The 14,732-nt window shown below is 39.8% G+C and overlaps 1 protein-coding gene across 1 annotated transcript in view; it reads right to left on the reverse strand.

Moving 5' to 3' along the window:
• Positions 1 to 14,371, reverse strand: part of ADAMTS14 (ADAM metallopeptidase with thrombospondin type 1 motif 14) — a 106,343-nt gene extending 91,972 nt beyond the window's left edge. Inside the window, exons 1-2 of the mRNA XM_053450665.1 lie at positions 13,975 to 14,371; positions 12,482 to 12,879 (exon numbers count right to left, since the gene is read on the reverse strand). Coding sequence (XP_053306640.1) covers positions 12,482 to 12,879; positions 13,975 to 14,059 — 483 coding nt within the window. The 5' untranslated portion in view covers positions 14,060 to 14,371. The remainder of the gene's footprint in view (positions 1 to 12,481; positions 12,880 to 13,974) is intronic.
• Between the last annotated feature and the right edge of the window lie 361 nt (positions 14,372 to 14,732).

Genomic DNA, 14,732 nt, shown 5'->3' on the forward strand with positions numbered 1-14,732 from the left:
CTTTTACATCACATGGATGGCTGGGTGTGTGTGCATTGCTTACCTGGAGAACACAAGTTAAATGACCTCTAATGTCTTGGTGCCAGATACCACAAGACACCTTCAGAGGTCTAGTGGACTCCATGCCTCGACGGGTCAGGGATGTTTTGGTGGCAAATGAGGAACCTACACAATATTAGGCTGGTAGTCATAATGTTATGGCGGATCAGCATGTTTATATATATCTTATTATAAAAAGTAAACACTGTTGCACCCCTTTAAAATGAAGTGTCTATGAATCCTACATGATGTAGCACATAGTCTGGCAAGTGTTGCCTGACAGTGTGTATATACACTGGATTAATGTAGTTATGCGCCAGTGCATGAATTATACATAATGCAAGTCTGGCCTGTAAAATATCGGTTCCCAGATTGAAATAACCGATCTGGCAATCCTAGCTGTGTTATAATTTTTTTTCCACCCACCCAGCAAAGTATATACATTTTTTTTTTAATACGGTAGAGTTTTCCACTATAAAATGTTTCCCATTCATACGTTTTGCTTCATTTTGTCTCATAAATCTTTACAGCACAAGAGAATTGTATTTACAGAGCTGTACTTAAAATCAATGTGCACTGTGAATTATTTACCACCTTCACATATAACTGCAGAAATATGTATTTTACATTACACTGAAAATGGTAATCCTTTTTATGCAGCATTGGATGGCTTAAGAGTTTGTGAGGGATATAAAACACATTTCCACAGGTCTAATTAAGGAATTACAAAAAGGACTAGTTAATTAAATAAAGAATTGTAAATCATAATGTCCTCTCATTAAACTTCTACACTATGCTTTGGCTACTATTTTTTTTTCCAGTTTTCTAGTTATTCACTAATTCTTAGTGAGTTTATTTGCAGTGATGATGGGGGAGAGAGAGAATGTGTGTACATGCACGTGTAAGTTTAAGGTGTTTAAGTGGGCAAGTGTGTGTTACTGTATGGAGATAGAGTTTGTTAGGTTATGGCATTAAATCTGCATGTGTTAGTGTATAGTGTTAGCATGTGCATGTTACTGTATAGGGTTTATGTTTGTGTACATTGTGATAGCATGAGTGTGTGTACTGTAAGTATTTAGTGTTAGAATCAGTTATGTGTGTTAGTATTTGGTATCAGCGTGTGTGTGTTAAGTGTATGTTTAAGTTTATGGGGCAAGTGTGTATGAGCATATGATTCTCTTACAAGGTAAACAGAATAAACAAAGACATATTTATGCATTAGGATTGGGCTTGAAGCTTGAAGTGCATAACATCTAAGGCTATGATGTGCACTGTGTACTTAACCTACATCCAGCATTCACACGATTAAAAAACCTTTATAAAATGTTTTCCAGCAACACAATAAAATAGGGGGTTTATCAGTTGTCCAGAAAGTCAAACATAAACAGTTACAATACTCCAAAAGGTAATTAATGAATAATGCGTTTGGTATACTATAGCATTCCTTAAACAAGAGTTCAGGGGCATGCTAAGGCAGGGTCACATTAAACGTGTTAAGTGACCTTGTTGTAGTAGGGTGGCAGGAGCAGCTTGAACAGAGAATGTATGTATGTATGTGTAAATGTATGGTGTTAGAGCGAGTGTGTGTTGTATGGTATAACATGTTGCAGTGTGAACATATGGTGTTAGCATGTGTGAGTGTATTCGTAGGGTGTTAGTGTATGGTGTTTGGGTTAGTCTATGGCTAGTGGTACAAGGAAGAGGAGGGATATAGTGTATTTATTTGTAAGTGTTTGCATGTTAGTATTGGCATGTGCTTTAGTTACGTGGGGACACCAAACGAGTAATGCACCCAGGCACCACTAACCCCTGCAGGAGGTTGTGTACCAGGAGACATAATTCTGAGATTAGGCCATTAGGTCTGTGAAAATCAATTTAACCTTAACTACAGCTACATCTTGGCATATATCACCTCCATGTTTGGGGAAGGTGGTCCTAGCTACGTCTTTCTATTCTGAAAAAATGTATATTGTGTTTAAGTTACATACTTACCAACAGTCCCGAATTTGCAGAGTCTCCTTTTTTTGGGTCCTGTCCCATCAAATTGGGGTCTGTCTCTGCATAAAAAGTACTGCCTATGCACAATGCATTATAATGTATGCAGGCAGCACTGCGTTTAAACTGTGTATTAGAGCTGTGGCGGGAGCGGACGGGATTGGCCACAAATGTGGCGGGAGCAGGCGGGAGTGGAACACCCACATTGCGGGAGTGGGCAAAAAATCAGCAGGAGCGGGCAGGAGCGGGATTAAAAAAGCCGTCCCGCGCAGGGCTCTACTCCAAACAACATGGGTCAGATGGAGGTGGAGGCTAAAGTAGATGGAGTCATGCAGAGATGCATTACCCTGCCTAGTCATGTCTCCACCCCCTTTATGTCCCAAGACACATGGAGCAAAATTTAGAAAGTATGAAATGTATTCTACAAAATATCTACCAAGGACTATATTCTATATCTGTAAAGGAACCTTCATATACACATGTTCATTTTTATATCTCGGTAATGTTCGAATGCAAAGATTACACAACACACATGAAAACATGTTCTACTCCTGAAATAAAAAAAAAACCCCTAGAGGTTCTACGGAAAAAAATGAAAACACACCAACTATGTATTTGCAGAGGCATCTGCATTATGTAAAAACATGCATTTTAGCTTTACTGTCTGTAACACCTTCACAAAAAATGCCCTCATCATTTTTGTAGCAGTCACAAAATGTTTTTGTATAGTTGTGTTACTAAACTCAGTATTAGAAAGATAATTAAACTAAAATGTCATGTGACATCTTGCTTTATATGATTAAGCCAACAGTAGAAAAAATAAAATGAAACAACTGCTGAAGTGCATTTGCTTACTATCCCAGAGACTACATTTAAAGGGATAGCTTAATGTCCCTGACACCCCACTACAGAAGAATGCATGCAACTCTGTAAGTACTTTAAGTTGTAGTCTTACAAAACAAAAGATAGGACCCAGCTTTTCTTCCCCAATCATGTTTTTTATTTTCCTGGTGCCCTGGGTTTGTCAAGTCTTCCCATACACACTCTAACACCATACCGTAACAGACACACACTAACATCTTATACTCACTAACACACTACAGTAACACGCTAACATTGCACGCTCATGTACACACATGCTAACACAATGCACTAATACATACACCCTAACACTAAATGTTGACATACACACTCATGCTAAAGCCGTACTGTAAAATAAACACCATACACACTTGCACCAGACTCTTATACACGCGCACACAGACACATGAGCTAACACTATACATATATAAAAATACACACTCTAACACTATGAAGACATACATATTGAATCTAGCACTACAATACAGTAGACATACTGACTCTAGCACTATACATTTACTCTCACATACACTACACCCCTCCCTCCCACTCTCACCTTAAGGAGACCAACCACGCTGCTGTCTATGGTCTATGCTTTCTGGCACTTTATGCTTTCCTGTGGGGGGTGGTGAGGCGAGTGCCGTGCATTACGTGACCCTCATGGTACCCACTGCACCACAAGGCATAAGGTGCTAGGTTTCCAGTCGCCATGGTGACCTAGCACCCAGGTTTGTCGAGCCCTCCATTAAGGGGACACTTCAACCATTATTTGCACTTTAAAGCATATGCATGGCCCCTTTACACTTTCATGTGACCTTTTTTGCAAATGTATCTATGAGTTCATTCTGCAGAATCCTCCTAAAATGCATTTTCCCCCCACCCCCAGCTAAATACCCTGCAGCAGATGCTTTTGGATGCACATGATGTGCACTTATGCTTACTCATCATGGATCACTGGATCATGGAGGAGGAAAGATGATTTTATAGAACTGCTGCAAATTCTGTGTTCTGCTTTGGAAGAATGCATACTAAAGTGCTAATTTTAATACGCATTATTCAATTGTAGGGGTGTCAAGGACACAAGACTGTACCTTTAAAGTGCATACTGTACAAAGGCTGAAGTGTCACTTTAAAGTTTTGAGGAACACTACATTTAAAGAAAGGTCTCTGGTTTCCCTTTTAACATGATCTTATTTTGTTATAGTAGCATGCTAAAAAAATTTAAATATTGTATCCTAAATGCCTACTTTAAAAAAAACAGTCCCTTTTTGGGATAAAATCTCTGTCCCTCTTTTATCTCTTTATGTCCATCGATCTAGGATCTCAGAAGATGTGCTGCTTATGAGTGTAGCACATTAATGTGTTTATAAACAACCGAAAATGTGTTTATAAATTGTGTTTATAAATTACATTCCTCTTATCCTAAATTGCACAAATATATACACATCACATCAAGAGTTTCAGTAAAGCAAACACTAATTAAATATCCTAAAACAAAAGTGTGACTTTAACCTCTTGAGGACAATTGATGTGCCAGGCATATCACGAAGAAAAACATCTCCTTCATGACAACTGATGTGCCTGTCACGTCATGAGGTTAAACAGGTTTAGAAAGTGATCTAAGATCGCTTTCTTCTCCCAGTGTTGAGGCATTGAGCAACAATGAAAACTGCAGCAGGGGTCCCGTCTGATCACTCCCCGAGCGTCAATGTCCAACATATTACACCTTCTTTAAAAGCATCATCTGCAGGTTGATCATCAATTGCCGCCTAAGCTTAAACTGTGTTGCTAAAATGCCTCGATATCAAGGCATTCAACGATACAAGAAAACCAACCCAAGGAGATTTTTATTTAAAGGACCATCTTGCGGCACCCTTTAACCCCTTAATGACAAAGCCCGTACATGTACAGGCTCAAAATGCATTGTTTTCAATGGATTTTGGGACCGCCCATTGTCCTTAAGGGGTTAAATAAAAAAACACGTTCCCAAGAGGGTCTCTCCAGACCAGACCTATGCATGTATTACTGTACTCAGGAGATTGGCTGTGGCATATACCTTGAGTTTTCAAGTCAAAATTTGACAAACGCTGGTAGTAGAAATGGAGGCAGAATGGCCAGTTTTGAAAAATAAATAGCAATATGCTACTTGTACTTATTGCTCTATAACTTCCAAAAAAACATTGGGTATCTCTAAACTCAGGACAAATTAGAATCTATTTAGCAGGTCATTAGCATGCGTAGATGAGTAAAATATTTTTCAAATTAAAGTCAGAAGGAGTCAAAATAGCTCTTATAAAACTATGTTTAATTCAGACTTCCTTATTATTTGTCCCTCCTTATTGCAGTGTGTTAATATATTCTTTTAAGGAAATCCCAAGGGGGTTGCAATCACAGGAATGCACCTCACCTGTACATTATCATGTGATCTTCTGAAAGACAGTCAGGTGACTAGCATGAAGGCTGACAGTAACAGGCTGAAAATGGACAGGACCTTATTTTATTTTAAGGATTACTTCTAGTTGGATTGTCTTCTGCAAGGCTTATGCCAGGTAAAAGAGGATCTAAAAGAGCTAGTAAGTACTTGTTTGCTGCTGACCCGTGTTTAATTTGTTTGGGAACTTGATATCACAGTAAAGTAGCAGTGGTGGATGTCACTGGTGCTGTGAAAGTTTAGAAAAATATCTTTGAAGCACGATTAGGAGAAATAGTTTTAGGTGAAATGACTGCTTGTGTGCAGTTAGGGAAGAGTGGGTGGCCGCATTTTTGTGATGTGTTTAGAGAGCTGTGATGAATTGTGCAGCACACAGGCATCAAGAGGGTTTAATAGGAAAAAGTATATTGCAAGGATCTTATCTAGTAGATGCATTTCTGTTTTAAAGGTGAATTTTTGGAACCCTTTAACAGTAACTGATGTATCTGTTGGCCAGATAATGGCTTGGTGCTGGCCAGACACAGCGTGGGCTGTGCTATGTCTGTTGGTTGTTAGTGTTGCCACCTTTGCTGGGGGGAAAAAAAACTTGCCATGGTTTTACATATAAAAAAATTATATTATGTTTATATATTTGTTGCCAACTTTATTAGGGTAAGAAGCGCAGACAGTTTTTGTTTTTTGTATACATTGTACAGCCAATACACTGTTTCTTGCAGCATGCTCACACTGTTTGGTAGGCCTCATATTATACATTTGTATTATTTGAGCCTGTGACTAGTTTAGCGCACCGGCATTTTTTCTTTTCCCCGTTTGCACATATTTGAGGTTGTTGGCTCCTCATCGGTCTGGTTGCAGCTTGCTGTCCAGGGGTTAATTGGGAGGAGGTTTAATTGCACCTCCCCCAACACATTAATAAGGTTTTGGTAGCAGTATAAACTGCTTTGTGTGCCCACTATGTAGGAGGTGAGAGTAGGTTCTCACCCTATTGAGAGTGTGCCTTAACGTGGCGGGTGAGCTTAATTATGCTTTGGCCAATTCATATAACCAAAACCTCTCATTTATATATTTGTTGCCAACTTTATTAGGGTGAGAAGCGCAGACAGTATTTTGTTTTTTGTATACATTGTACAGCCAACACACTGTATTTGCAGCATGCTCACACTGTTTGGTAGGCCTCATATTATACATTTGTATTATTTGAGCCTGAGACTAGCTTAGCGCATGGCTTTCATGGTTTTACATATACAAGATTGTTAGTAGCCTTGAGCAATTTTTCCCTGCTTACTTTTGAAATAAACCACAGATTTAAACTCTGAAGTCAGTATGTGAAATATACAATAATATTATATTGTATTTTACCATAATTACTAACTTGAAATATGGACATTGAAGAGCAGGCCTCGTCTGCTATAAGGCCCATGATGAAACAGACTGAACTTTTGTTTAACTGGATTTAAAATCGCCCACCAAAAACATAATTACAAGGAATAAATAGAAGTTACACCCTGAAGTAAATAATAATAAAAAAAAAATATTGCCTTGCATATTGGCAACAAATGCACAGATTAAGTAAAAGACTTGTTGTTTTCCTAAAATGGTCATATAATCAACTAGGGCTCTGCCGTGCGCTTTGCAAACGTTGAGTGAAGTCAATTTTCCTGCACCTGCGTACCCCCCAAATATCTCTCTCCTCCCCTTACGTTTTTGAATTTATATTCTGCTACAGCTCTTAAAAAACAATCCTATACATACAAGCCAAGGATGCCAAGGAGTATGGGGCATGGGGGGTAAGTCTAGGGGGGCGCATGGGGGGTAAGTCTAGGGGGGGCAGAGTGGCATATCAGGGCCACAATGGCATATGGGGGGGTATAGTGGCATATTTTGGGTATAAGGCATATCGGAGGGCAAAGTGGCATACCAGGAGGTATAAGGCATATCAGAGGGCACTATAGCATATAGGGGGTATAAGGCATATCTGGGGGGGCAGAGTGGCATACAAGGAATTACTCTGCTACATAAACGACTGTGAATAGATCACATAGTTCATGGACAAATGTAGGGGTGTACTTGGAGTATTTGGCACCCAGAGTGGATCCTATATTTGACCCCACTGCCCCCCTTTTCACAAATATTACATTAATATTCTGGTTCAATGCATTTGGATCATATATTGGTCGCTAATGTTCATCTGAAATTATCTGAAATATAGCAGAGCAGTAAAAGTATTTACCAGGTCATCAATATGTTTTACATCCTTTTTGCTGGGATAATTTACTCTACCTCAGTCCGGCATTTGAATGGTTAAGATAACATTATTCTCACTCACGTTTTCTCACACGCTCACTCACATTCTCTTATGCTCTATCTCTGTGCCTTTTGGCAGAGGAGGTAGAGAGACTTTGAGAGAGAAAATTTCAGGGAGACTTGGGACCTCTGTCTGGCACCCCCTGATGAGTGGCACCTCGGACAAAGTGCTCCCCTTAAGTACGCCACTGGGCGAATGTAACGGGTTCACCAAGAGAGCTGTAGTAACTCCCAGAGATCACCCACGTGTATCCTCCTTTTGTCCCCGGAATAACTTCCAGCACCAGCCAGCACGCGCACCTTGGAACCCTGCTATGTGTACCCAATAAGTAGACACACAACTACCTTGAATTGAGTACAGCAGGAATGAACAGTTTATTGATGTAAAACATAGACTGATATAGCCACAGAACTTCATTAACATAAATCAACATTGATAAACAGGTACATGTAGACAACCCAACCTTTAATCCCCTTTAGCTACTGAATATCCCCTGGTAGCCATCCTGTTAATGGGATTAGTTTACACAATGCAGTTCCTGCCTGTTTGGCAGCCAGACTGGAGCCATCTCTGAGTACCTTGGGCCCCTGTATGACAGGTCATTCTGTCACAGCGAACTTTGTCCCCTGGCTGTATTTCTAACCACATCTCCCTCTTTGGTCATTTAAACCGTTGGGAGGTATGCACCAGCCCGTACACAGGTTAAAAAGGGCTAGTCTGCAAATGACTAAAAAAAACTTATGTACAAATAGCGCTCATTGGTACAACATGGGCTGCAACAATATACATTTATTTTATAAATGATTTATAAAGATAATTGTAAACATGTCAGAAGAAAGGACACATCTTTACCCATTAGTTTTAAATGCACAGTGTTCAGCACATGTGCATGCAGAGGTGGAGTTAAATCTGAGTCAAGAATTAGTCATCACAATTCCTATGTTGCTGGAACTCATTCAAAAAAAAACACACATGGCTAATTTGCATACAAAACCTTGATATATATACTAATGCCACACAATCACTGTTGGATTGAATGCTTTATAGTGAAAGCCAATTAAAACATTAGAAACATCAAGACGACGCATACATTCCAAGTTCATGGAACGTAACTGTTAACTGTCAGCAAAAATACAATCTTGCAATGTTGTGGATAACAAAAACAAGACTCACTATGGAATGTAGGTTCTTTTATATCTTCATTCTACTTTAACTTTAGAAGTAATACGAAAGATACACAAGGCTTTATACTGATATCTTTAGTAACCATTCCAATAAGAATGTATTTCCAAATAGTACTTTAAAAGTACAACAGTACATTTATTGATGGTGGGGCATTATACTGTCTCTAACTTAAACATTCTTAATGCCTGCCAAAATTTACAAATTTACTATAAAAATTTAACTTTAATATACCGTACTTGCTTGATTATAAGACAAATGCTCTGAAAAATAGCCCTGGTCTTAGTCGAGGTTGTCTGCTAATCAGACCTCAAATAGAGGTCTGACTACAAGACTAAGATCCAGATCCCCCACAGTGCTGCAGGGGACCTGGACCCTCCTCTCTGGCATCCTCTGCTGCTGGCACTTCCTCTGGGGGGGCTTCTATGACGAAGCACCGGCATCACATGACTTTCCGGTGCTCCACCATAGAAGCCCCGGTGAAAATGCCGGCAGCAGCAGAGGTTGTCTGTGCGCATCCCGCAGCAGATGAACATTTGCCTCCACCGGGGCTTCTATGGTGGAGCACCAGAAGGTCATGCGATGCACTCAGTCATAGAAGCCCCAGCGGAAGTACTGTCCACCAGCAGCAGAGGTCTGCATCGCACAGACCTCCACCGGCTGCCCCACTAGACACGGGGGGGGGACAAGTACTGGTATATATCGGGGGGGAGGGGGTAAGAGTGGCATGTGGGTGGTTTTAATGGTTTTCTAGGTAGAGTGGCATCTAGGAGGTAGAGTTCCATCTAGGGGTATATAAGGCATATCTGGGGGGGTGGCAAATAAGGGGTTAAAATATTTTATTTCATAGTTTTTATTAAATATGAACAAATAGTGAATTAATATTTACTAGTAAACGTTTTTTCCTACAGGGTAGTCTTATATTCAGGCTTTTTCTTTTTTCTAAATTAATATTGAAATTTTGGGGGGTCGTCTTATAATCAGGGTCCTCTTATAATTGAGCAAATACGGTATATAATTCCTGTGAATCGTTATGTAGATGCCAGGTTGTGTACTTCTGGGTTTTGAATGATTTTACTGATGGACAATATGTTAATTAGACATGCATAGTTTTGCATTAGACTACCCAGGGGTAGGCAATCTACGGCTCTCCAGATGTGAACTACATTTCCCTTGATTCTTTGCCAGCTTTATGACTATAAGAGCATTATGGGAGATGTAGTTCACAAGATCAGGAGAGCCGAAGATTGCCTGCCCCTGGACTAGACCAGTGGACTAGGTATATATTTGCCTGACAGTAATAATAGGAGGTCATTAGAGATGCGGTGTTCTTTCTTTATTCATCCAAACACCAACTATCTATACTTTTTTATTAATTATTTTCTTCTGAGGCTCAGCATTCTGCCAATGTGTTTGGTTTTATAAAGGCAGTTACTTTTCCTGATAGAATTATGTGATATTTGAAGCATATATATAGTTATATAAAGTATGTCATAATCTGCTAAATTTGTACACAGTTAGAAAGAAATGTCCAAATGTATGGAGTGTTTCCCTAACCAGGAGGTGGCAATTGGCTTAAACAATTTAACATAGCTATGAATTATGAAGCGTTAACTCCTTCTACAGGATGAAAATTTGGTGAGATGGCCTCTCCACTCTTTGCATTATATAAAGCAAAGTCATCCATTTTTCAGGTTTGGCAGTATACAAATTACTTAGAAAGGTCCTTGTTTTTTAACAAAACAGTGAAGACATTGTTGTGAACTATTGTAGCTAGAAACAGCTGATTTTTTTATGGAATAGCTTAATAGGCGTACAGAGGCCATCACTCCTGTGTTCCAATTTGGGCTCCAACAACTAATCGATAATGAAAATTGTTGCCAACGAATTTCATTATCGATTAGTTGTATCGATTTTATTGAATATAAAATGAGGGCTTTTTTCCGAGCAAATGATCTGAAAAATAACCCTCGTGTTATAATCTGACCTCAAATAGAGGTTAGATTATAACACTAAAATCCAGATCCCTCACAGCGCTGCAGAAGACCTGGATCCTCCTATCTGGCAGCCGGTGGGTGTCTGTGCGATGCGCATAGACAACCTCCGCTGCTGCCGGCCCTTCCGCCGGGGCTTCGATGTCTGATAACTTTCCGGTGCTCAGTCATAGAAGCTCCAGCAAAAGTGCCGGCCAGCAGCAGAGGTTTGTCTACACGCATCTCGCAGGCGTTCGCTGGCTGCCCCTACTAGACACCAAGGAGTATAGGGCACAGGGAGTAAGTCTAGTGGCAGAGTGGCATGTTTTGGGTATAAGGCATATCAGGGGGCACAGTGGCATTTCTGGGGGATATAAGGCATATCTGGGGAGGGCGGAGTGGTATATCTGGGGGTATAAGGCATATCTGGGAGGCAGTGTGGCAATCCTGGGCTCAGATGTGCATAACTAGGGGGGCAGGTTGAGAAATAAAAACAGGAAAATCAGTTTTCTCAAGGTTTTTTTTTTTTTTTTTTTTTTTTATTCCGCTGTTTTTAACGTCCAGTTTGTTCATTAAATTATTTTAAAACAAACAATTTACATCATTTTGTTATCCGATTTAATCAATTATTAGAAAGCATAATCGGCCAACTAATCGATTATGAAAATAATAGTTAGTTGCAGCCCTAGTTCCAATCGCACGTCCAATGGCTGATCCAGGTATAAGGCTAATTGGTCAATAGAAAATCTGCTTGCAAGTTTGTTAGTACAGCTGGAACTTTTTTTTTTTTTAAAGGGCCTCAAACTTTTGTACAATATGTACAAAATTTGCATACTCTGGCAGAAATTGGGAAATGTTGGCATTGATTTTGAAAATATGACCGTGCAAAAAAAGTATTTTATTTAGGGCTAGTGGTCATATGAAGCCACTTATTATAACATAGTTGTTTGGCTCATTTTTAAATCATAATGATACCTGATATCAGATATCACCCAAATGGCCCTGATCAAAAGTTTACATATCCTTGAATGTTTGGCCTTGTTACGGATACACAAGATGACACATACAGGTTAAAATGGCAGTTAAAGGTTAATTTACCACACCTTTTAAATTGCAATTATTGTCTATGCGTAAATAGTCAATGAGTTTATTAGCTCTCATGTGGATACCATCCCCACTGTGAAGCAAGGTGGTGGCTCACTGATTTGGGAGTGTGTGAGCTCTAAAGGCACAGGGAATCATGTGAAAATTGATGGCAAGATGAATGCAGCATGTTATCCGAAAATACCAGCAGACAATTTGCATTCTGTCACATGAAAGCTGATCATAGAAACTCTTGAACTTTCCAGCGTGACCATAACCCTAAGCACAAGGCCAAGTGCAGGTTCTGGAGTGGCCATCACGGTCTCCTGACCTTAATATCATCCAGCCACTCTCGGGAGATCTCAAACGTGCGGTTCGTGCACAACGACCAAAGACTTTTGTGATGGTGCCATTCTATATACATTATTTGTATTTTTTAAATGCATCATTGTTGTGGTCCCATCAAATACAATACCTAACTGGGGAAATAACCCTAAACCTGTAACCATATTGAATAATACAATGGGAGATGCTGTCCCATAATAATATATATGTTGTCCCATAATAATACAATAATCGTGTACATCTGGAAGGTGTTACTGCAGAACTTACCAGTCCATCACAGGTGCTGATGGCCACAGTTGCTTCTGGCATATCTGTGATGTCTCCCGTATACACACATCCGGCATGTACTGACCCTCTAGAAATCTCTTGGTAATCCTCCTGCCACTCCAGAGTAGCCTCATGAGAAACCAGATGTTTGTTAGGCTTGAGACGAAGATGCAGCTGCTTTCCGAAGACCGTGACATTGAAATAAACGCAACCATCATCTGATTGCATTCTTGTTGGGTCGGGGACACTACGGGCTACCCTCTGTCCAGGGTGTTTTAAGGTAAACCCACCTCTTGTACTTCCTGTTGCTGACACCACGTGGGAAATGTATCGTCCCTGGCAATCTGTACTGAACGGGACAATCACACCATATTCACTTAATTTTCCATTGAGGGGTTCTATTGGGAATAAATAAATAAGAGCTTTTAAGCTTTTCGGAAACATTTATTTAAAAAAAAAAAATCACAATGTTCATAAGCCAAGCAAAAAATATTTTTGTTTATCTTTGACTTTTAGATCAGGAACTTCCCAAATGTGCTACCGGCATCTAAGATTCCTCGTTTGCGCTTGTATCCTATAAAAACTACATATCCTGAAGCGCACAAATTTCTAAACACTGCATCTGCAAAACGACACTTCTAATGTACATTCAGAAACAGATGCAGGATTGTAATACTCCCAATCAAATTGCAAATCTAGTACCAAACTTGTCCTCTGGCGCATTGACAGTTTTTACCATTATACGGACTATACCAGGGAGAATAGAAAAGTAATAACTTTGCTGCTTGTGAACGAAGTTGCAAGGCAACACCTGTCAAAACAAACATTTTTATGTACTAATTCGCATGCACAACGCTTGGAAAGCAACCAAAGTGGGCAGATGTTAGTCCTTTTCTACATAAGATACTGTGATTTCTAGGGACAATTCAAATCCATGCATTTTCCCATGAACGCATCCAAAACAAAACACCATACATTTTATTTGTACAAGCTACAAAAGTAATGGCCTATACCCCCCCTAGAACTACAGTTCCTGTCCATTCCCCTTCCAAAGATATTGGCAACCAGATTGAATTACAATTAAAATAATGAGATGGGGTTATATAAAAACCATGACTTTAAGTTATAGACAGGGCTGAGTGATTTGAATTCACTAATGTGTGTAATGCTGTTCTAGAAATACTACTCCAGTTGACAGGAAACTAGGTGATACAGTAGTGCATTGCAGTTTAATGTATTCTGGCCGGCATGTCCTATGCCATGCAAATCATTCTGATTGCTTGCGAGATCAGGTACAGATCATACAGACACAGCAAAACTTGTTACTGACATATAGATAGAAAGCAATTTGGATTATGAAACCTCTCTGAAATGTCTTTTTTTTATTCTATTTCAATAACTGTGTGCACGTTTACTGCCTGTTTACCAAAATTAGTTAGCAGTTCATTTATAAAATTACACCTTGAAGTTCCCTACTTTCAATGAGTTCATACCTTTTGCAATAAATGAATCCACAGCCAGCCAGCAACAAGAAGTTAAAAAGCAAGCAATTATTCCATACATGCGAATAAAATCCATTGGGTAAAGCGTGGAAAGGAGTTTGTACAAGATTCCTAGGTGGAAAGCACAATGATTAGAAATCCAGTTGTTGAGGTGACTGGTTGGATTTGTCCTTCCGTTCGTTTGCTCTGTTTGCAGGGCATTTACAGAGAGGGAAAGAGATCTTCAAGGATTTTGCACAGCCAGCCAGGCGTTTAACAATCTGCTCTCCTGCTGCTGGAGTACTGCAGACTGACAGATCTAGAGAGGCACACTCTGGAGGGGTGGGGGAGAACCTTAGAGAGACTTTGATACAGTCTTTTTGGACCCTTGTGAACTGTGCCTAACCAGGACAAGCCCCATCCATTTAGGAAAGCAAAATAAAGGAGGGAGGAGGAGAAAAGGAGAGTGGAAAATGAGGGAGGTCTGTATAGTCACAGTGAATTGCAGCTCTCAGCCAGGGGATGCAAGTACTGACATCATCTGAGTAACATTGTAGTAAAGACACACCCCAAATTCCCCCTGCCCTGCTCTGGGAACAGGGGTCTCCCAAATCTGCCATGTGAAGGATTGTAACCACTAGCACTGCTGGTGGTAAAACAGGCTTAAAAATACTTATGTATACTTATGTATAAAAACATTGTTGTCAGGAAAAAATAAACATGCATTAAAATTATCTTAAATTACTATTTACTGAAAACGACAATACGAG

Source organism: Spea bombifrons, chromosome 11 (assembly GCF_027358695.1).
Source record: "Spea bombifrons isolate aSpeBom1 chromosome 11, aSpeBom1.2.pri, whole genome shotgun sequence".
NCBI classification, from domain to species: Eukaryota; Metazoa; Chordata; class Amphibia; order Anura; family Pelobatidae; genus Spea; species Spea bombifrons.